This window comes from Octopus bimaculoides, chromosome 10 (assembly GCF_046866305.1).
Source record: "Octopus bimaculoides isolate indiv1 chromosome 10, ASM4686630v1, whole genome shotgun sequence".
Taxonomy (NCBI): Eukaryota; Metazoa; Mollusca; class Cephalopoda; order Octopoda; family Octopodidae; genus Octopus; species Octopus bimaculoides.
Genome location: NC_142937.1, coordinates 52976776 through 53000111, shown reverse-complemented (window position 1 = coordinate 53000111; position 23336 = coordinate 52976776). Strand labels below are relative to the sequence as shown.

At 39.8% G+C, this 23336-nt stretch overlaps 1 protein-coding gene across 1 annotated transcript; it reads right to left on the bottom strand.

Annotated features, from left to right (window-relative positions):
• Nucleotides 1-16740: 16740 nt before the first annotated feature.
• On the bottom strand, nt 16741-18791 carry LOC149133724 (uncharacterized). The gene has a single exon (XM_089358629.1). The coding sequence runs from the start codon at nt 18478-18480 to the stop codon at nt 16741-16743; it is 1740 nt and encodes a 579-aa protein (XP_089214755.1). The 5' UTR covers nt 18481-18791.
• Nucleotides 18792-23336: the final 4545 nt, after the last annotated feature.

Here is a 23336-nt window from a genome sequence, read left to right as displayed (position 1 = left end):
GCAATTTAAACAACTAACGATTCTTTCTCTAAATGTGTGATCATGTAATTTATGTTAGAAATAGTAACAACAACAACAACAACAACAACGATAATAATGATGATGATGATGATTTTTTCAACCTCCGTACTCACGACAGTATTTGTTTCTTATTCAATATGGCAGTATCCGGCCGATTGTGTTCAATTACATGATCCCTCTGAAAATCATCGTACTCTTCCTTCGTCCACTTATGTCTGTTTTTGCACACATAACGACCGTCCGAGGTCAGATCACTGCCCCTGATGCGGGAGGTTTCGGACGTGCCGGGCGAGAAACCTTCACCATGATCGGCTATAGCTCCATTCTCACGTTAATTCTTTCATTGGTTGTGTTGTATCATGATTTCATGTGTCATTCGTGGGGTTCCCACTAGAGTTGTTATTGAGATCCCATCTCTCTCTTCCTCTCTTTATTTGTATATACATGTGAACATATATGTACAACCACCAAGTACTCCGAATTGAAAATGGAAATGGCAAGACTGTATGGAATGCGGGAGGGTAATGCAAAAGTCATACCAGTGGGGATCAGAGCGTTGGGCTCAATCCCATTGATACTTCAAGACTTCTTAAAGCAACTGGAAATCCCATGCAAGATTGATGTCTTGCAAAAAGCAGCCTTATTGGGCACAGCGCAGATCTTAAGGAAAGTATTATCTGTCTGAGGGCCTTGTTGTGACTTGACAAATGACTAAAGACCCCGGTGCATTTTTTACCTACACTGCAATAATAATGATGATGATGATAATGCTTTCTTTTATTTGCCACAGGGGCATCTAATGAGGTGGGTATTACAAATGACAATTTCTAATTTGTGAGGGGTTTACATAAAAAAGACGATGAGATGAAAGAGAGTAGAGTTGAGAAATAATATTAATAAAGTTCCACATAAAATAATGCAAAATGTGTGAATACATAGATGATGCATTCCTCCTGATACAGGAGAGCCTCCACCAAATTGCAATCAAGGAAATTCGCAGATCCAGAAAGGCTCTGACCACCAAGGGCACTGGACCTCAGTCAACTGTTGTTTTATACCTACAGGTACATGCTTAGAACAGTTCCACTCACCCTATTCATTCTTGCCATAGTTATACAATCTTTCACGAATTTACTTGGGTGAGTGCTACCATCTCCGAGGGCTTGATCGAATAGGAAGGTGTCTGTCCTCAATTCTTTCGCCATGGCCAGTAAGCAGACGAACACCGCCTACTCTTTCTTGATAAAGGTGGTTGATGAAGCGGTTTTCATAATAGACTCTGCACATTGCCGGATTCATCCTATATGCGGCAGCAGCTGTTCCACGGAACTGTCACCAATGCTCAGGCATTCCACAATTGCATTCAGTACAGTTCCAACGTTCCGAGAACATTTCGGGGACTCCTGCCAGGCATTACTTACGTGTCAATTATCTATAATCGGCTTCAGCTCGAAAGTCTCTCGAAACAGAGCAGCTAGATCATCCTCGTCGACGCCTGAATCTCCCTAAAAAACGTCAATGCTGTTGCCAACCACAAGTTCTCTATATGTTCCACTAACTACATTACACGAATGATAGAAGGCAGTAGGTGCCTTACAATTTTCATGTCCTAGGCGCCAGGCACCCATTCGTGGACTTTTCTGGACCCAGGACTGCAACTTCTTCAAAGAGATGATCTGTGAGAATTCGTGTCTTATAAAGGGACACCAGATTTGCTCAAAACAAGAAATCTACACGTAGCGCAACTTCAGTACGTGTCTGTGCATCGGCAGCTACGGCATGGTGCTGATAACAGATAGATCGCCAGGCCAGTAAAACGCGCCACTTTACAGAAGGAACAGAAGCTGTGATCTGGTCAATTGGGATCGGAGCAAAGTAAAACTGTCAGGTGGTGATTTATCACGGCGGTGACGTACACATTCGTTACCTCTGCTCGATCTTTCAAGAACAGTTTCCTTTCAGACTAATTGCTTGTGAAACTAGCCGTCCCTCTGCTAAAAACATCATTCCTGTTCCTGTACATCTGGAGGTCAGGAATAAACTGAAAGAGACTCCAGAAGTTTAACTGGTCCGTTTTCAGCAACCTACTATGCTATTCGAAGGCATAGGCTTGCTTTTCCAGGAGCAGAAGTGCATGTGTACCGGCTTTTCGGATTTATCTTTGGTCCTGCCATTATCACACATTCTTAAGATTAAAACTGACTTCTTCCATTTCCTATGCGATGACGTTGACAGCTTTCGTATGCACACCCCAGAAAAAGTCTCAGAAAATGACAAAGCAACCATACTTCGGAATATGCCAACACATACAGACAGAGAAATCAAGGCTAAAAGACCACCAAGAAAAAATGCCTTCTAATCGCTGTATCAATACCGGCAGAGGACCATGTATCTCTAAAAGAAATGCAGAAACTCTCAAAATACAAAGGTCGGGAAACAGGTAACCCGAATTTGGAGTCTAAAAACAGAAACAATCCCTATTATAATAGGCTCATTAGGTATGATTACAAGACATTCAGACAAATACACAGTCAAAACACCTAGACTTACGAATGTATATAACATTCAGAAAAAATAGCACTACTAAACTCTGCGCACATCCTACGTAAAGCAGTTTCAATAGAGTGAAAATAGGAGCACCACAACAAAATACAGCATATACCCAAGGCAGACAAAGCTGCACTGGGTAGTGCAGTCAAAACACGTGATAAAAATAAGTCTATTGAATAATAATAATAATAATAATAATAATAATAATAATAATAATAATAATAATAATAATGATAATAATAATAATGATAATAATAATAATAATAATGATGATGATGATGATAATAATAATGATGATGATGATGATGATGATGATAATAATAATAATAATAATAATAATAATAATAATAATAATAATAATAATAATAATAATAATAAATAAAATTAATTGCAAAGACAAAAGCACATGAAAAATTAGCTAGCAAATGGGAACAGAAACCTCTGCATGGCAAGTATGTGGCTCGTAGCAAACAAACTGATGTCGACCAGAAACGCACGCATCAATGGTTACGAAGCTCAGGGCTAAAAGCAGAGAGTGATGGTTTCATATTGGCTGCTCAAGACCAAAGCTTATTAACCCGGAACTACCAAGCCAATGTGATAAAAAATGGAGATGACCCAAAATGCCGAGTCTGTAACGATGCGATTGAAACTATAGACCACCTAATCTCAGGGTGTAGAGTCTTAGCACCGGTAGAATATAAAGCAAGACATGACAAAGTTGGCCAGTATTTACACTGGACAATATGCCAGCATTATAAAATCAAAACCGCTGACAAATGGTATAAACACCATCCTGAAGCTGTGACTGAGGGAGAAAATGTATCGATTCTCTGGGACTTCCCCGTACATACTGACAAGACTATAAAAGCTAATAAACTGGATATTATTATAAAAGATCAGACAAAGAAGACGTGTTTATTAATTGACATGAGTATTCCCTGTGATCATAATATAGCGGCGAAAGAATTTGACAAGATCAGTAAATATAAAGACTTGCTAATAGAAATTGAAAAAATGTGGCACCTCAAGGCAACTACCATACCAGTGATTGTAGGATCTCTAGGAATGATAAAAAAAGGTACTGAAATCTATTTGAAAATGATACCAGGCTTACCATCCCTACAGGAAGTGCAAAAAATCGTACTAACTGGAACGACTCATGTACTGAGAAGAGCATTATCGCTATGAAAACAACATCCATTCATGAATTTCTTTTTTTTTTAATACATATTTTACATGTGAATTTGCGTGTGTAAACTGGGAATGCTTACAACGAGTTTCTCTGCCCTAGGTGTACAGAAAACACTCGGCGAGAAATGGAAGAAAATTTGAAGAAAGAAGAAAAAAAACAACATAATAATAATAATAATATAATGAAAAGAAACATAACAAGTAACTGCAGAATATGTGACGATGGACAAGAAACAATAAATCATATCATTTCTGGCTGCCCAGTAATGGCTAAAAAGGAATATATTCACAGACACGACAGAGCTGGGACCTATATACACTGGAAGCTATGCCAACACTATGGAATAACAACAGGAAAAAGATGGTATAAACACACGTCAGAAAAGGTCACAGAAAACGAGAAAGCAACCATACTCTGGGATATGCCAATACACACAAATAGAGAAATTAAGGTCAATAGGCCAGATATATAGTTGTCAATGATTATGAAGGACAAAAATGCTTTCTAATTGATGTATCAATACAAGCAGATGAAAACGTTTCCCTAAAAGAAATGGAGAAACTTTCAAAATACAAAAACCTGGAAATAGAGGTAACTCGAATGTGAAATCTAAAAACAGAAGCAATTCCTATCATAGTAGGCGCCTTACGTATAATAAAAACATTTTCAGACAAATACATAACAAAAATACCAGGACTTACAAATATATATAACATACAGAAAATTGCACTACTGGGCACCGCACACATCCTACGCCAAACACTTTCAATACAGTAACCATAAGAGCATCACAGCAAACCACAGCACATACCCAAGGCACACAGTGCTGCGCTCGGTAGTGAAGTGAAAGCACATTATAAAAATAAAACTACTGAACGATAATAATAATAATGATAATAAGGATGCAGTACCAGGCAGTGGCTCTCATAGCTTCTGACCTTAACTTATTGTAAGTGTAATCATGTACATTGTTTTGTCATGATATAAAAAAATGGGCTACAGAAAATATTCTGCTCAATACCACAGATTTGCTTGCCAGTTGTTTGACCATAACCATTTAAGCATGTCCCTTAATAGCTGACGATATGTGCGTCTTTGATCACGAGCAGAAGTAGTGGGGGAGCGTCATAGCCATGTGTTGAGAGGAATTCTTTAGGGTTTAGTCAATTCACCTTTGGAAACATGGATGTTTTGTTCAACATCCTTAAACAATCCTTATTCAGGGACCCTTTGAGCGGGATGGGCTAATCAACCTGAATAAAATTCTAACTGGGCCCGACCAGCAAGGTCATGCACTGTTAATCTTGATATGAGATCACTATGTCACGCACATATGGTTGTGATGCATGTGTCTGGTGTATCTTTATCAGAGGGGTAGTCATGATGGTCATCCTAGGCTTCGTATATTTGACCTCAGTGTCACTTTGATGGCATGCACTACTCTCTCACTCAATAATAATAATAATAATAATAATAATAATAATAATAATAATAATAATAATAATAATAATAATAATAATAATAGTAACTTGATACCTCCACTACCGAACTTGATACCTCCACTACCCGAACAGCGATCGTAAACACACGTGTTACATCAAAATTCAGATCATCTCCAAACCCAAACACCATGTACAAAAAATAGCTGACAAAGGGTTGGACTATATCCGAGTAAGTAATACTCATTGAAATTGATTCCTATTTTTCCAAATATAATGATGTATTTTAACTTGATACCTCCACTACCCGAACAGCGATCGTAAACACACGTGTTACATCAAAATACAGACCATCTTCGAACCCCAAAACACCATGTACAAAAAAATTACAAACATATTAAATAACACCGGTATTATTTCACCCAAGAATAACAACCGAAAAGTACGTACTGTAAGCTTGTTACGAAAAAAGTACGAAGATATGAACGTGCAAAACAATCTGACAACAGAAATAAACGAACCGGTACCCTACGAAAACGATGACCGTCAAAATAAAGGGCCGGACGTTGTTCCTCATGTCCCGCAAACAAAACCAAAACGGCATAAATGGACACGTGAGGAACACATTTCTATCCTACACGCCTATTTCACAGCAGTACTCTACCCAAAAAACGAAAACGCAACAACACATACATATAAAACATGGAAGAAAAATAATGTAAGTATAGAACAAATACATAACAAAAATACCAGGACTTACAAATATATATAACATACAGAAAATTGCACTACTGGGTACTGCACACATTCTACGCAAAACACTTTCAATACAGTAAACATAAGAGCACCACAGCAAACCACAGCACATACCCAAGGCTCACAGAGCTGCGCTCGGTAGTGAAGTGAAAGCACGTTATAAAAATAAAACTATTGAATAATAATAATAATAATAATAATATTTCTTATATGGACAATATATGTATATATATAAAATAGCTTCCCGCAGATGCGCAGCCACATCAACACGTGTGTGAAAATGTAAACGCATGGACTGCAATATTTCTATACGAAAAGTGCCAACCTGTGAGTAAAATTTTCAATTTTAATTACATATGCATCCTTATAAAGGTCATATATAGACCTCTATATATTGCTGTTTCTTCTCGATCTCTCGCTTATATATCAATAATAATTATAAATACGAAAGAAACATCAATACATCTCCATGGGCAGTGTTCTGTCAAAAAGTAAATGCTGCAAAGATGGATCCATAACAAAACCAACCCTCCCCCCAAAATTATGGGCAGATAACCATGAATAGTATGAAATGGTTGATTTATGATTTACATACACTAATATATAACAGGCCTCCAATGACATACAGGAATAAACTTAGTAAATACCCAATAAAATGAATAAAGCCTATAACATGTGCCATAGCAGTCCGATACCCAACAGAAGAACACAAGCTGCGCTGCACAAACAAGACACAATACAACAGTAGACTCAAACCAAACCTAATAACAAAACATACTGATATATACAATATATATACAGTAGGAAAGATAAAAGGCAGCATAAGAGCGACAGCTCAAACCAAAGAAGAACATAAAGAAAAAATAATAATAGCGCTACCAATAAGGAAAGGACAACTAGCACCAGCGATTTAAGTGATTTAAGTGAGGAAGATCAGAAGATTTTAGATGAGTTGCAGGAAATAATGAGTAAAGAAGTAAGAAAAAGATTGCCAGCATTAAAACGTACTAAAAGAAGGAAGCTGCTAGATATGACTAGGAAAATAGATTCTGTTTTCAGTAACATCGATAATAAAAATATAGGAGACACTAACTTATTGATCTATGCATGAGGTGTAGCAGTTACGAGAAGATTAGATATTTCACAAGACCAGAGGGGATTTTATAACTAAATAAATAGTGGAGAACGAAGTACTGAAGACGAGAAGCCTAATGCAGAAGCTGGAAAGTTCCGGAGAAATATTTGGCATAAGACAGTGAATCATAATGGAGATGCAGTATGGTTAAAGAAAGTGAGAGAAATAATGAGTGAGAAGCAACCAGATCTAAGACTAACTAGTGCATTAATGAGTAAAGTTTTTGGGAAAATGCTGAATTGGTAGGGCCCAGGACCAGATTTAGTTCAAGGGTACTGCTAAAGAAATTTAGTAGTATACATGGGCGGTGGAGCGAGAAACTTCAGGATTGCCTTTATGGAGGAATAATACCAGATTCAATGACTAGATGGATAACAATGCTCCTTATGTAAGATAAAACCAAGGTTAGTACAGCTAGCAATTATAGACCAATCACTTGCTTACCATTAGCGTGGAAGCTGTTAATAGGAATGCTTTGAGAAAACATTTACAAGCACCTTGACAATCACAATTTACTGCCAGAAGAACAAAGGTTGCAGGAAGAAGGCTGGAGGAACACATGATCTATTGTACATAGACAAAGCAATTTTAGATGAAGTAAAAGCTAGAAAGAAAAATCTAACAATAGCATGGATAAATTATAAGAATGCCTATGACACGATCCCAATATATTCAGTATAGCAGACAACGTAAGAGAATTAATTAGCGTTAACATGAAGAAATGGAAAGTAGATCTCTACTCAGGTGACACATTCTTAGAGAAAGTTAATATCAAGAGAGGACTTTTCCAAGGGGACTCGTTATCCCCTTTGATATTTGTCTTATGTTTGATGCCATTCAGTTTAGTATTAAGGAAGACAAAGGCATGGTATCAGTTCAGAAATAGTGAGGGAAAAATTAACCATTTGCTCTACATGGATGATCTGAAGCTTTTTAGTAAGAATGAAAAAGAGATAGATTCTTCATACAGACTGTAAGACTCTTCAAGCATATAGGCATGGAATTTGATATAGATAATTGTGCAATATTAGTCATGAGAAGGGGCCAGGTAGTCAACAGTGAAGGCATCCAATTACCAGATAACGTGACAAAAAAATCATTGAAAGGATCAGAGAGTCATAAGTATCTAGGAGTATTAGAAACTGCCAGAGTACTATTGTAGAAATGAAAACGAAAATTGAGAAGGAATACATCAGAATGGTGAAGAATCTAATGAAGTCTAAGCCAAATGGTCCGAATCTAGTGAAGGTTGTAAATATTTGGGCAGTATCATTACTTAGATATTCAGCAGCTTTTGTAGACTAGACGAAAACTAAATTAGTAAAGCTAGATAGAAGAATTAGGAAGGAATTCAATATAAATGGAGGACTTCATCCAAGTGCAGGAGTAGTAAGATTATACTTACCTAGAAAGCAAAGCGGAAGAGGGCTAATATCAGTAGAAGACTGCATGGAGTTAGCTAGAGCAGATATAGACTCTTATGTAGGCAATAGTGAAGAAAGTTTACTAAAAGTTGCTGGAGCCACAGCAAGACATTGGGAAACCAAAAACCAAAACGAATTTAAAAACCAGAAAAAACAACAGAAATTATCTGACTGGCAAGAGAAGGCGTTGGTTGGTAGATTCTCAAAGATAGCTGTAGCAAATAGTAGTACTAAGACATGGTTATGGTTGCAGGAAGGAAGGCTGAAAAGGAAACAAAGTTTGTTAGTAGCAAAATAAGATCGAGCAATAAGGACTAATTGGATAAAAGCCAAGATAGACAAAACAAAGTAGATTCTCAATGTAGGTTATGCAAATCAAAAGAGGAAAGTGTTACTCACATAACAAGTTAATATAGCATGCTGGTATAGAAAGAATAACACAAAAGGAATGACAACCTAGGGAGAGTATTCCACTGGGAGTTATGAAAGCTAGGATTTGACCATACCGATAACTGGTATGAACATGAGCCTAATAAAGTTCTAGAAAGTAAGAAATACAAGATGCAGTGGGACTTTGACATTCGGACTGACAGAGTAATAGACGTTAGAAGGCCTGATTTGGCAGTAGTAGATAAAAAGAACCGAAAGTGCCAAATAACCGACTTTACCGTCCCAAATGATGAAAAATCAATATGAGAGGTATAGAAAAATAGCAAAGTACTAGGACCTAACGATTAAATTACACAGACCATGGAAAGTGTGGGTAAGATGTACACCAGTAGTTATAAGTGCATTAGGAACTATCCCTAATGATTTGAACAGGTGGATAAAGGAAATAAGCATAAAACCCAGTTTAGTACAGCTCCAGGAAACAATGTTATTTGGAACAGCTAGGATACTTAGGAGGGTTCTTGGCATCTAAATTTACGTATTGTAGCCCGATGTTAGGAAATTTTCTTCTCCTACAGTCCAATCTCAATAATAATAATAATAATAATAATGAAGAAGAAAAAAAATGCTTTCTAATTGATGTATCAATACCAGCAGATGACAACGTTTCTCTAAAAGAAATGGAAAAACTTTCAAAATACAAAGACCTTGAAATAGAGATAACTCGTATGTGGAGTCTAAAAACAGAAACAATTCCTGTCATAGTAGGTGGCTTAGGTACAATAAAAAAATATTCAGACAAATACATAACAAAAACACCAGGACTTACAAATATATATAACATACAGAAAATTGCACTACTGGGTACTGCACACGTTTTACGCAAATCACTTTCAATACAGTAAACATAAGAGCACCACAGCAAACCACGGCACATACCCAAGGCGCACAGAGCTGCACTCGGTAGTGAAGTGAAAGCACGTTATAAAAATAAAACTACTGAACAATAATAATAATAATAATAATAATGACGAAAGGGAAAACCATCTTAATCTCCAAATCCACGGAGACGGAGAAACCACAAAACTATAGACCTATAACCTGTCTCCCTACGATCTACAAAGCCTTCACTGCAATAATATCGCAGAGATTGAGTAAGCACCTGGAAAATAACAACCTGTTTCCAGAAGAGCAGAAGGGGTGCTGCAAGGGCTCATACGGCTGTAAAGATCAATTATTGATCAATAAAGCCATAACTGAAGACAGCCGCAGAAAGAAGAAAGGCTTCAGTATGGCCTGGGTGGATTACCAAAAGGCTTTCGACAGTGTTCCCCACACGTGGATTCTAGAAACACTAGCCAATTATTATAAAATACATAAGGCACTCAATGAACAAATGGCAGACAGTGCTACAGCTCCAAACAAAAGAGGGACTTGTGAAAACGAAAGCCATCCCCATTAGAAGAGGAATATTCCAGGGAGACACGCTCTCTCCACTCCTGTTCTGCCTGGCACTCACACCTTTAACTGAATTGCTAAATAGAACTGGGTGCGGTTACAAATGCTACGGGACAACAGTCAGCCACCTTCTATATATGGATTACCTAAAATTATATGCTAAAAACGACAAAGAGCTAGAAACACTACTACAGACAGTACACGGCTTTACCAAAGAAATAAATATGAAATTCGGATTAGAAAAATGTGCCAAAGCAACCATGAAAAAGGAAAATTAGTTAAAAGTAGCAATATAACACTAGACAAAGCCAATGAAATAAGAGAACTAGACGAAAGCCAGCTATACAAGTATTTAGGAGTCAATGAACTAGATAGGATACAACATACACAAATGAAAGAAAAAATAAAGAAAGAGTACTATAGACAAGTCAGATCAATACTAAAAACAGAGCTCAATGCTAAAAACAAGATAATGGGTATCAACACTTTAGCTGTCCCAGTTATAAGCTACAGCTACAACATCCTTAACTGGACACTAAACGAACTATGTAAAATAGACAGGAAAACAAGAGAAATAATGACAGGATATAGGATGCACCACCCAAAATCTGACATAGAAAGGCTATATATACAACGCACAGAAGGTGGCAGGGGTCTTATATAGCTAGAAAACTATTATAAAATAACCACCATAAGACTGCAAAAATACCTACTCCAGAAGCAAGGAAAACTAATACAAATAGCCACAAAACACGAGCAAAACAAAAAACTGTTTTCAGTATTTAAGGAAGCTGACAAATACAAACAAGAAATCAATCTACCTAACAAATACGAAGAAGAAGAAAAAGAAACAACAAAAGCTATAAAACAAATGAAATTCAAACTAAAACTAGAACAGCAACGGACCATGATAAAACGATGGCAAGAAAAGCCCCTACATGGTAAATACTGGGCTAAACTAAATGCAAAAGAAATAGACAGAGAAAAATCCCAGCAATGAAGCTCAGAGACTGAAGGAGTTTTAATTGCTGCACAAGACCAAAGCCTCCCCACCAGAAATTACCAAAAACATATAATGAAAAGAAGCATAACAAGTAACTGCAGAATATGTAGCGATGGACAAGAAACAATAAATCATATTATCTTTGGCTGCCCAGTCCTGGCTAAGAAGGAATATATCCACAGACACGACAGAGCTGGGACCTATATACACTGGAAGCTATGCCAACATTATGGAATAACAACAGAAAAAAGATGGTATAAGCACACGCCAGAAAATGTCGCAGAAAACTAGAAAGCAATCATACTCTGGGATATGCCAATACACACAGATAGAGAAATTTAGGCCAATAGACCAAATATAGTTGTCAAAGATCATGAAGGAAAAAATGTTTTCTAATTGATGTATCAATACCAGCAGGTGAAAACGTTTCCCTAAAAGAAGTGGAGAAACTTTCAAAATACAAAGACCTGGAAATAGAGGTAACTCGAATGTGGAATCTAAAAACAGAAACAATTCCTATCATAGTATGTGCCTTACATATAATAAAAAAATATTCAGACAAATACATAACAAAAACACCAGGACTTACAAATATATATAACATACAGAAAATTTCACTACTGGGCACTGCACACATCCTACGCCAAACACTTTCAATACAGTAACCATAAGAGCATCACAGCAGACCACAGCACATACCCAAGGCACACAGAGCTGCGCTCGGTACTGAAGTGAAAGCACGTTATAAAAATAAAACTACTGAACAATAATAATAATAATGATAATAAGGATGCAGTACCAGGCAGTGGCTATCATGGTTTCTGATCTGAATTGATTGGAAGTGTTATCATGTACATTGTTTTGTCTTGGTATAAAAAATGGGTTACAGAAAATATTCTGCTCGATACTACAGATTTGCTTGTCAGTTGTTTGACCTTAACCAGTTGAGCATGTCCCTTAGTGGCTGACGATATGTGCATTTCTGATCATGAGCAGAAGTAATGAGGGAGCATCATAGCCATGTGTCGAGAGGAATTCTTTGAGGTTTGGATAATTCACCTTTAGTAACATGGGTGTTTTGTTCAACATCCTTAAACAAACCTTATTCAGGGACCTTTTGAGCGGGATGGGATACTCGACCTGAAGGAAATTCTAACTGGGCCCTATCTGCGAAGTCATACGCTGTTTATCTTGATATGAGATCACCATGTCGTGCACATATGGTTGTGATGCATGTGTCTGGTGTACCCTTATTAGACGGGTAGTCATGATGGGTAGTCATGATGGTTTCGTTTATTTTACCCCAGAGTCACTTTGATAGCATGCACTGCTCTCTCACTCAATAATAATAATAATAATAATAATAATAATAATAATAATAATAATAATAATAATGATAATGATAATGATAATAATAATAATAATAATAATAATAATAATAATAATAATAATAATAATAATAATAATAATAATAATAACACAGAATTAGTAATAATAATGACAGAAATAATAATAATAATAATAATAATAATAATAATAATAATAATAATAATAATAATAATAATAATAATAATAATAATAATTAATTCGTTTTATTGGCCACAAGGGCTAATATCAATTAAAGACATATAAGGACAAAGACAGGACGAAGGTTACAAAAGGTTTAGTCCGAAAAGGTAGGAAAGTTCGTCTAAACAGAGGAAGAAAACGGAGAAGGATATAATAAATAAATAGATAAATAAATAGATAAATAAATAAGTAGAACTCCCAGAGGGGGAGGCGCTTCGAAAAAGGAAAGGTTACACGTGGAAAAACCCATAAAACCACGGGAGCCTGGTCAGAAAAAATAAGAAAGGGGTATAGAGCCCTTTCTCCTTTTACATTACCTTCTTTTTTTTTTTTTACAGGTGTATTCTCAGAATTGGTCCGTTTATACTGGCCATTTTTCCAACAGTCACCCATCTTTCAACGAATTTGCTATGAGACAGCACTTCCCTCTCTACTCTCATCTTCCTTTTCAAGTGGAACTTGAAAAAGTTGATGAGGCCTTGGCCAAAGAGGAAAGTGTCTGTCTTTAACCCTTTCAAACGGGTCCACCATATCACCTCTTTCGCTACAGCCACTAGGCATAGGAAAATTGCCTTGCCCTCCTGGTTAAAGGAGGTCGGCGGGTCAATTCTCACGATGGATCCAGCTGATAGCCGGATCCGTCCTACACGTGACAGTAGCTGTTCGATATAGACCCACAGGTCAGCAATGCTCGGGCACTGGACGAGTGCGTGCAGAACGGTTTCGTCGTCCTGAGCGCACCTCGGGCAGGCCCGGTTGACGGCACTTCCATGTCGGTAGAGTTTATCTCGAACAGGTAGCGCACCTCGGTAGCACTGCCAGGCGAGGGACCTTTGGAAATTATCCATGGGCCCCGGCCCGAAAGTTCTCCTGAACAGACTGCTTAGCTGATTATCCTCGACGCCTAGAGTTTCCCCGAGAACGTCGTCGCACTTTTCTCCCACTAACCCTCTATAGAAAGCTAGAGTGGATCTACTACCGATCGCACTGCCCGCCTGACTGAGGGCGGTGAGAGCTTGGCGGCTCTCGAGGTGCCAAGCGCCCTGTCTCGGTCTACGTTTGATCCAGGATTGCAGCTCTGTTAAAGAAACGAGCTGCGGAAAATCGCGTCTGACGAAAGGCGACCACACCTGTTCACCGTCCAGGAAGCGCCTGAGATGTCGTAGCCTGAGCGAATGTTTGCGCATCAGCAACCACGGCATGCCAAGGCCTCCGTTCAGCGGCTGTTGACAGCAGATAGAGCGCCTGACCAGTGGTACCTGACCCTTCCACAAAAAGTTGAAGAGCAAGCGTACTATCTTGGTTAACCAGCGGTCGGGACAAGGGACGACGGTCAAACGGTAATAGATGACGGATGCGATGTACGCATTCGCTACCTCCGCTCGACCTTTCAAGGAGAGCTTCCTCTCAGCCCATTTCTGGGTGAGGTTGGCCACCCTGTTCGTCACTTCTTCCCAGTTTTTCTCCAACTGGAGGTCCGGACCGAACCAGACCCCGAGCAGTTTAACGGGTCCGTCTGTCCAGCGCCCTACGACGCTGTTGGACGGCATGGACTTGCCCCTCCAGGTGCCTAGTTGCAAGCCCATTGACTTTTCCGCGTTAATTTTCGCACCTGTCACCGCTTCATACTCGTTTAGTGTCTCGCCAATCAGGTCAATATGCCTGTGGCTCGACACCATCACGGTAACGTCGTCGGCATAGGCAGACACGCTCCTTCCACATCCCAGATCACGCGGGACGCCCCTCAAAGCCTCCAACTTCCGCAGTAATGGCTCGAGAGTCAATACATACAGAAGGGAGGAGAGAGGACACCCTTGGCGAACCGAACGCGAGATGTTGAACGGTTCCGATAGATGGCCGTTCACCCGTATGACCGAGCAGATGCCGCTGTATAAAGCAGCTATCCACCCGCGGAAGACCGGACCGAAACCAGCTGCCTTGAGAACAGCTGCCAGGTATCGATGGTCGACCCTATCGAAGGCTTTAGACTGATCTAAATTGATCAAAGCCCCACCCGCGCCAGCTTCGTTACCCACTCTCTCTATGATGTAGCGCATGAGATGGAGGTTGTCGTGGATAGACCTGGTCGGCACAGCGCATGTCTGCGCCTTGCCGATCAGTTTGCCCACGACAGGCGCCAATCTCTTGGCTAGCACCTTGGCCAAGATCTTCAACTCTGTGTTGAGCAGAGTGATGGGCCTAAAGTTCCCTATAATGTCCCCCTTGTTTGGGTCCTTTCTTAGCAAAGCCACCACTCCTCGACAAACAAAAGCAGGAATTCTCCCGTTTTGTTGCCAGTTGCAGTAGACGTTTGCCAAGACGCCCGCAAACAAGTCTGGCATTGACGTATAAAGCTCGTAAGGCAGACCATCCAAACCCGGCGATCTACCTCTCGTGCAGCCTTTCATCGCTTCCCGTACTTCCCAGGCAGATATCGGTCCTTCGCAGCACTCGGCCTCGCTGGTCGAGAGTTGCGGCAGGCCGTCTAGGTACACATCGAAATCTGTTCCGTCGTCCGTCCTACCGTTTGTCCCGAACAATTGAGCAAAGTGTCGCTGAAAGGCCGAACACATCTGCTTCGGTCCCGAAATCTCGCAGTCGTTCTGGTCCACCAAAGACCGAATGGTCGCTCTGTTGCCACGCTTCGCCTCAACCACGCGGGCCCATCGAGCGGCCTTAGTCCCCTCCCCGCTTACCGAAAGTGCTTTAGCTCTGACAACGCAGCCTTCATGCTTGGCATCAAAGTGTTGGTCGAGGGCCAACTTCGCTGCTAACACGTTGGTTGCGATGCCTGTCCCAAGAGCCTCGTCTAGTTTGTTAACTAAATCCCGCTCTGTTTTCTTACGTTCTACAGCTAGAGCCTTGCTAAACCTAATTGATTCTGCTCTAATTGCCCGCTTCAGGGCGAACCACCAGTTGTTGTTGATGATTGCTCCGGTTAAAGCCCTCTTAACTAATAAACTAATCCGGTCTCTGTAGGCTTTGCACGCCGTTGTCGACGTGTTTAGCTTCCAGTAACCGGGGCCTTGTCTATGGAGCCTATCTAAGTCGACCGTACAGATCACGAATTTGTGGTCCGTGTAGCCGACTATGTTGAATTGTGGACACCCTATGCTATCCTTATCCGCTGGCCTACAGAAAAATCTATCTAAGTACGATCTAGACGACCCGATGCGATTAGTCCAAGTCCACATTAGCACATTCGGGTTGTCTAGTCGATACCTGTCGGACAGCTGAAAGCGTTTGAGCAGGTTGGCGAGGCTCTTGCATCCCCCTTTCCTATTAGATGCTCCCGCACCCACCCTATCGATACGTTCGTCTAGGACAGCGTTCCAGTCCCCAACTAGCACTAAAGTGCGAGAAGTACCTAGGAAAACCTCCAGACGTTTGAAATAATCCGACTGCCCTGCTCCTGTCGGAGCGTAGGCAGCCAGCAGTCTGAAAGCAGCGCCATCACTACTATCGACGTCCAGGACCACCAACTTACCTTCCGGATCCAGGAAGACTGCCCTTATTTTCAAGTCTAGGCCTTTCCGAAATAGCACCGCAGTACCTCCACCGCCCGCTCCCGGCCGACACGGAGATAGGAAAATCTCGTACCCGCCAAAAAGGGCTGCGAGTTCCTGCGGGTTGGAGAGCCTGGTTTCGCTAATGGCTGCTACATCTACACTGTAAGACCTCAGGTCGTTCAACAGGTGACCTTGTTTCCAAGGCGACCCGAGGCCTCTCACATTTATGCTTCCGATTCTGAGAATTACCATGTTTTTTTTTTAAAGGAAAGTATTAGAGGAGAAAAGGCTCTACTTACTGTTTTCTGGTGGGGTGGCTCCCCTATGTTTTCGTGTGGGTGTCTCCACTAAATTTTGATAAAGGCTCTGGGAGAAGCTTCTCCCTAGCGACCCAACATCATTCGGAAACTTTTCTTTTATTTTATTATAGTTTTCTTGGATTATTTTTAGTGTGAGTATGTGTGCTGGTGGTGCGTTGTGTAGGGGTATAATGAAATTTGTGGTGTTTGCATTTGTATTGTTTTTTAGAAGGTCTAATAAGTGTTCATTTTTTGTGTTGATGGCTGTTACGTTTGTGGTGTGTGTGAGTGCTGGTGTTTGCGGTGGAGAAGGTGTTGCTATTTGTTGTGAGTGTGTGTTGTTGTTGCCGATGATGTTGGGAAGCTCACCTTTTTCGCGCCTCCCCTCTTTGTCAATTGTTTCTTTTGTCTTTCTTTTTCGTTTTTTTGTTGGTGGTACAGTTTGCCACTTCCCTTTTTCACTATCAGTGTTCGCACAATCCGAGCTGATCTGATCTGAAAAGGGAATGTTTGTCGGATCTGGTGAAGATTCTTTTACAATTTCTGTTGTTGCTGGTTCTGTTATCTTTTTTGGTGTGGAGGTTCTTGGTGTTGGTGTTGGTGTTGGTTTGGTGATGGATGGAGATGGTGGTGTCGCTTTTCGTGGTGCTGGTGGTGATGGTGTTGGTGATGATGGTGTTGGTGGTGATGGTGTTGGTGGTGTGGAGGCTTTTGGTTGTTGTTGTTGTTGCTGCAATTTTCTGTTTTTGTCTGCCTCCATTCTTTGCTTGTAGATGGGGCAGTCTCTTTTTAGGTGTTTTTCACTGCTGCAGAGGTAGCACTTTGGTCTGCGCCCCTCTACTGCAATGTGTATTCTACTGCCATCCGGCAGGTTTATGGCGTCGGGTATGGTATTTATGCTATCTTGTTCAATCTGAACAAGGAGATGCATTTCCATGCCCAACCAGTTTTTTTCTTTTACTCTGTTCACCTTTAGGATAGTGGCAGTCTCTTCAATGTCGAAGAGCATAGCTGCCACTAGCCAGGAGATGTTCAGTTCTGGTGGCACATGATTTATTTTTATTTCTGTCACACGTCGACCAAGGTATGTCGGCACGAGTAATAATTCTTCCGCCTTTAACGGTGTTGTAGAGTGCCGGATGGCATCCTCTTCCGTTGGGAAGCGCACTTCCACTGTTCCAAAGCGCTTCCCTTTGGTTACGAAGCTTTTTTGGCCCCATATCGGCTTTAGAGCTTTCTCCAATCTCTGTGGAGTAGCATTCTCCATCTTTTGGTATTTTGTATTGAATACCTTGTATACTATTGTTTTTCTTTTTGTTGCTTGTATTAATGCTTGTGGAGTGTTAAGGAAGACATTATTGCCATCCCTTCTTAACAATTCCTTGGCATTCTTTATTTCTGCCATTGTGACTTGGATTTCTTCTGAGCTCTGCTTAGCTGCGGAGGCGAAACCGTTACAATGGCTACTGGTTGTGGTCTTGGTACTGTTGCTCGTGTTGTTTACTTTGTTTTCTTTGTTCTTTTTTTCCTCCTCCCTCTCCGGTGTAGAAGCAATGGTGGAGGTGAGGGCTGGGAAGTCAGCAGCAGAGAGTCTGTTAAACAGACCTGAATCAGGAACACTGTCCACTATGGCGTCAGCTGGGCGAGGTGGAATGTGACTTGACCTGTAATTCTTTTTGTCGGGGAGTGATGCAGAGAGAAGAGAACAGCTGGCTGCTCTTTTCACTGGCATTTTGCCTTTTATGGCATTAACTGGGCGGGGTGAAAAAAGACTTGACCCGTCATTCTTTTTGTCGGGGAGTGATGCAGAGAGAAGAGAACAGCTTGTTATTTTTTTTTTCCGACATTTTTCAGATATGATACGTGTGAAATGTGAAAATGGAAGTTTTTCAAACGAAGAATTCACCCCTAAATGGGGGAAATCTCGCCTAACCGACTAGCTCCGCAAGAACCTAGTCGGCTTGGCTACAACAATATATAAAATTTAAAACAGATTTCAAAAGATTTCCGGGTAAAAACGGCAACAACTTACAGAGCTTCGGGAGACACGTCCATCCGCTTGAACAATAATAATAATAATAATAATAATAATAATAATAATGACACAGAACCACTAATACAACCCAGCAGGACAACTGAAAGCTAATTCCCAAAGACTGGACTATCTACAATTTCCTGTGAGTATTTCGAATTTCCTTCAAAATAAGTTAAGACACTTACATATTTACAGTTTTCGAACACATAAACGATCAGCTTTAAAAACTTTAATATCTACATCTTCTGTGAATACCGATCCTTTCTTTTCTCCCTGAGTATTCGATGTAAACGCCCTCTTTATTCCAAGAACACGACAGTTTTCTCTGTTCGGACAGACAAAAGATCACCTCCAGTAAATTTTAAAACCTTAATATCTATAAGTCTCTGTGAAAAATTTACCTTCCTTTTCTTTCCTTTCCTTTCTCCCTGAGTATTCGAAAATGTAAACATCCTTTTCATTTCAAAAATACGACTGTATTCTCCAACTGGACAGACAAACGAACATCTCAAGAAAACTTTAAAATTTTAATATATTAAATTTTGTATGAAACTTATCCCTGACTACTCAAATATGTAAACATACCTTTTATTGCAGCAACACAATTGAATTCTGAAATTCAAAATTTCAACAACTTTAATATCAGTATATATAGGAGAGTATTGTAGTTCGCTTGAAGCATTGTATAATAAGGCAGTAATTGATAACGGCGATAGAAGACTGAAGAAGAGCCTGTTCACCGAAGAAGATTACAAGTGAGCAATGGACTCTCTGGTAAGTCGTTCAGCATGACGGAACATTGCTGAAAGAGGCCAGATCAAATAGTGTAATTTTTTATACAGCTGTTCATGTGAACAGCGCTAGAAGTTGGTGCCAACCCTGCCCTGCATAGGCATGTGTAAACTCTGAGTCTGTTAATGTAACAATGCCAAAGAGTAAAAAAATAAAAACAAAAATATCAGTGATATCATTGATGATGATAAAAACAATAATAATAATAATAATAATGAAAGGAAACGGGTGGAGCCTTTCCATGTCCTGATTAATGATACATCTAGTGATGGTGTCACAATAAAAACACTGGTAACTGCTACCACATATGAGTGACAATGAAAAAACAAAATATTGTAAATAACGGTGGTAAGGAAACTGAAGTCCTTGATAGTGACAGTGTTGCACCCGGTAGGCTCAGAGATTCTGGTCCGGCTTCAGCCTGTCGATATCCAGAAAGGGACCACCACAAAAGGCGTAGATGGAACAAGCAAATTAATGCTGTAGTCATGGAGTGTTACTATCTGAGTAACCCGGTAGATGAAAATGGTGCTCAAATTAGGGGTTACCGACAACAAATGTATGATCATTGGAGAGAAAAGGGACTATGTGATCAAGCTAGAGCAATAAGAAAAAAATCGTTGGTTCACAGAAGTAGAGCTCGAAGCTATCAAAAGACGCGTCATGGAAAATAGAAGCAGAGATAACAATGAAAATACAGTTCTTACTAATAGAAGTAATCTCATAGCACAGGAAAGAAGCAGTGGTAGTTTACTTGATGAGAGACATGTAGATGATCTAAAAGAAGACAATAAAACTAATGGCGAAATGACAGATGAACAAAAGCAATCTACGACAGAATAAAGGCAATATTACAGGAGAACGATAACGACATTATTTGCAACTTTAAAAAGGTTGATCGATGGATACTGAACCCAGAAACGAAAAATGTCAATGAAATTCTGAAATACAGCAGAACAAACATCACAGAAACAAATAATTTCATCAAGGCAGCAAGTATTGCTGTCGCAGAAGCGTGGCTGGAGAAACCGAAATATAATGAGAGTGACAAAAGAAAAGATCCATGGTGGAAAAGAAGAATACAGGCAGGGTTAGATATGCTCTCGAAGGAAATTTCTGTGGTAGACCGAAAACAGAAAGGGGAGCTTAAAAGAGAATAAAAATACAGGACACTGAAAAGGAAGTACAATATTGAAAGAAAGGGCCTGAAAGTTGTAATGAAAGAACTGAAACAGCGCCTCATTACAAAGAAAGCAAAGATGGTAAGATACGATCAAAGAATGAAGGGTTACCAGCAGAATAGGTTATTCAGAATAAATCAGAAGAGATTCCATAAAGAAATAAATGGAGAATATACAGATGAAAAGTTGATACCAGCTAACTATGAAAGTCAAAGGTTTTGGTGTGACATCTGGAGCAAAGGCAAGGAGCACAAGAAGAATGCTGAAAGGTTGCAGGAACTGAAACAAATAGTAGTCTGCCCCAAACTAGTCATTTCATTTAGGGAAGTGAAGGAAATCAGCAAAAGAATGAGCAACTGGAAGGCCCCGGGACCAGACGGAGTTCAAGACTACTGGATCAAAAGATTTGGTGAATGTCATGCACAAATGGCTGCACAACTCAGCACCTTGTTAAATGCCGACGAAGTAACACTAGAGTAGTTGACACTGGGTAGGACAGTGCTGTGCTTGAAAAACACCGGAAAAGGTAATACGGTAAACAATTACAGGCCAATATCTTGTTTGCCACTTATGTGGAAATTATTGACTGGAATACTCGCAGAGGCAATGTATGAACATCTGGGAAAAAATGGAGTCTTGTCACATGAGCAGAAAGGTTGCAAGCGTAAGTGCAGAAGTACCAAGGATCAACGCTTGATAGACAAATAATACTACACTGTTGGATAATGGAATGTATGAACCTATTCCATATTGCATTTTGAGTGATTCCTTGGAAAATGTATGGCGAATTGGAGGACGGACCTGACAGCATACGGAAGAAGTTTAGGGACAGTAGAAATCAGGAAGTGCTTCTTCCAAGGGGACTATCCATCCCCACTGATCTTTGTACTGTGCTTGATACCACTAACAATGATTCTGAGGAAAGTAAAAGCTGGGTATGTATTCAAAAGCCGCCAACAAAAAGTCAACCATTTGTTATTCAGGGAAGACCTCAGACTTTATGGTAAAGATGAAGCCCAAGTCAGTTCCCTCTTTGATAAGGTCTATAACTTCAGCGCTGAAATCAGAATGGAGTTCGGACTGAGAAAGTGTGGTTTGTTAGTCTTGAAGAGAGGCAAAATCAAATGTATCGACGGGCTAACGATACCGTCGCGGGAGGTTATGAAGCAGATAGAAGAGGCGGGCTATAAGTACTTGGGGTTTTTGGAATAATAATAATAATAATAATAATAATAATAATAATAAGGGATGCTGCAAGGGCTCATACGGCTGTAAAGATCAATTATTGATCAATAAAGCCATAACTGAAGACAGCCGCAGAAAGAAGAAAGGCCTCAGTATGGCCTGGGTGGACTACCGAAAGGCTTTCGACAGTGTTCCCCACATGTGGATTCTGGAAACACTAGTCATAAACAAGGTGGCACCAATTATCATAAAATACATAGAGCACTCAATGAACAAATGGCAGACAGTGCTACAGCTCCAAACAAAAGAGGGACTTGTGAAAACGAAAGCCATCCCCATTAGAAGAGGAATATTCCAGGGAGACACGCTCTCTCCACTCCTGTTCTGCCTGGCACTCACACCTTTAACAGAATTGCTAAATAGAACTGGATGCGGTTACAAATGCTACGGGACAACAGTCAGCCACCTTCTATATATGGATTACCTAAAATTATATGCAAAAAACGACAAAGAGCTAGAAATACTACTACAGACAGTACACGGCTTTACCAAGGAAATAGAAATGAAATTCGGATTAGAAAAATGTGCCAAAGCAACCATGAAAAAGGAAAATTAGTTAAAAGTAGCAATATAACACTAGACAAAGCCAATGAAATAAGAGAACTAGACGAAAGCCATCTATACAAGTATTTAGGAGTCAATGAACTAGATAGGATACAACATACACAAATGAAAGAAAAAATAAAGAAAGAGTACTATAGACGAGTTAGATCAATACTAAAAACAGAGCTCAATGCTAAAAACAAGATAATGGGTATCAACACTTTAGCTGTCCCAGTTATAAGCTACAGCTACAACATCCTTAACTGGACACTAAACGAACTATGTAAAATAGACAGGAAAACAAGAAAAATAATGACAGGATATAGGATGCACCACCCAAAATCTGACATAGAAAGGCTATATATACAACGCACAGAAGGTGGCAGGGGTCTTATACAGCTAGAAAACTATTATGAAATAACCACTATAGGACTGCAAAAATACCTACTCCAGAAGCAAGGGAAACTAATACAAATAGCCACAAAACACGAGCAAAACAAAAAACTGTTTTCAGTATTTAAGGAAGCTGACAAATACAAACAAGAAATCAATCTACCTAACAAATACGAAGAAGAAGAAGAAGAAGAAACAACAAAAGCTATAAAACAAATGAAATCCAAACTAAAACTAGAACAGCAACGGACCATGATAAAACGATGGCAAGAAAAGCCCCTACATGGTAAATACTGGGCTAAACTAAATGCGAAAGAAATAGACAGAGAAAAATCCCAGCAATGGCTGAGAAGCTCAGGACTCAAAGCAGAGACTGAAGGATTTTTAATTGCTGCACAA

Bases quoted from the DNA above. Each gene is read 5' to 3' on its own strand.
- LOC149133724 (XM_089358629.1), bottom strand. From the start codon at position 18,480: ATGCCAGTGAAAAGAGCAGCCAGCTGTTCTCTTCTCTCTGCATCACTC.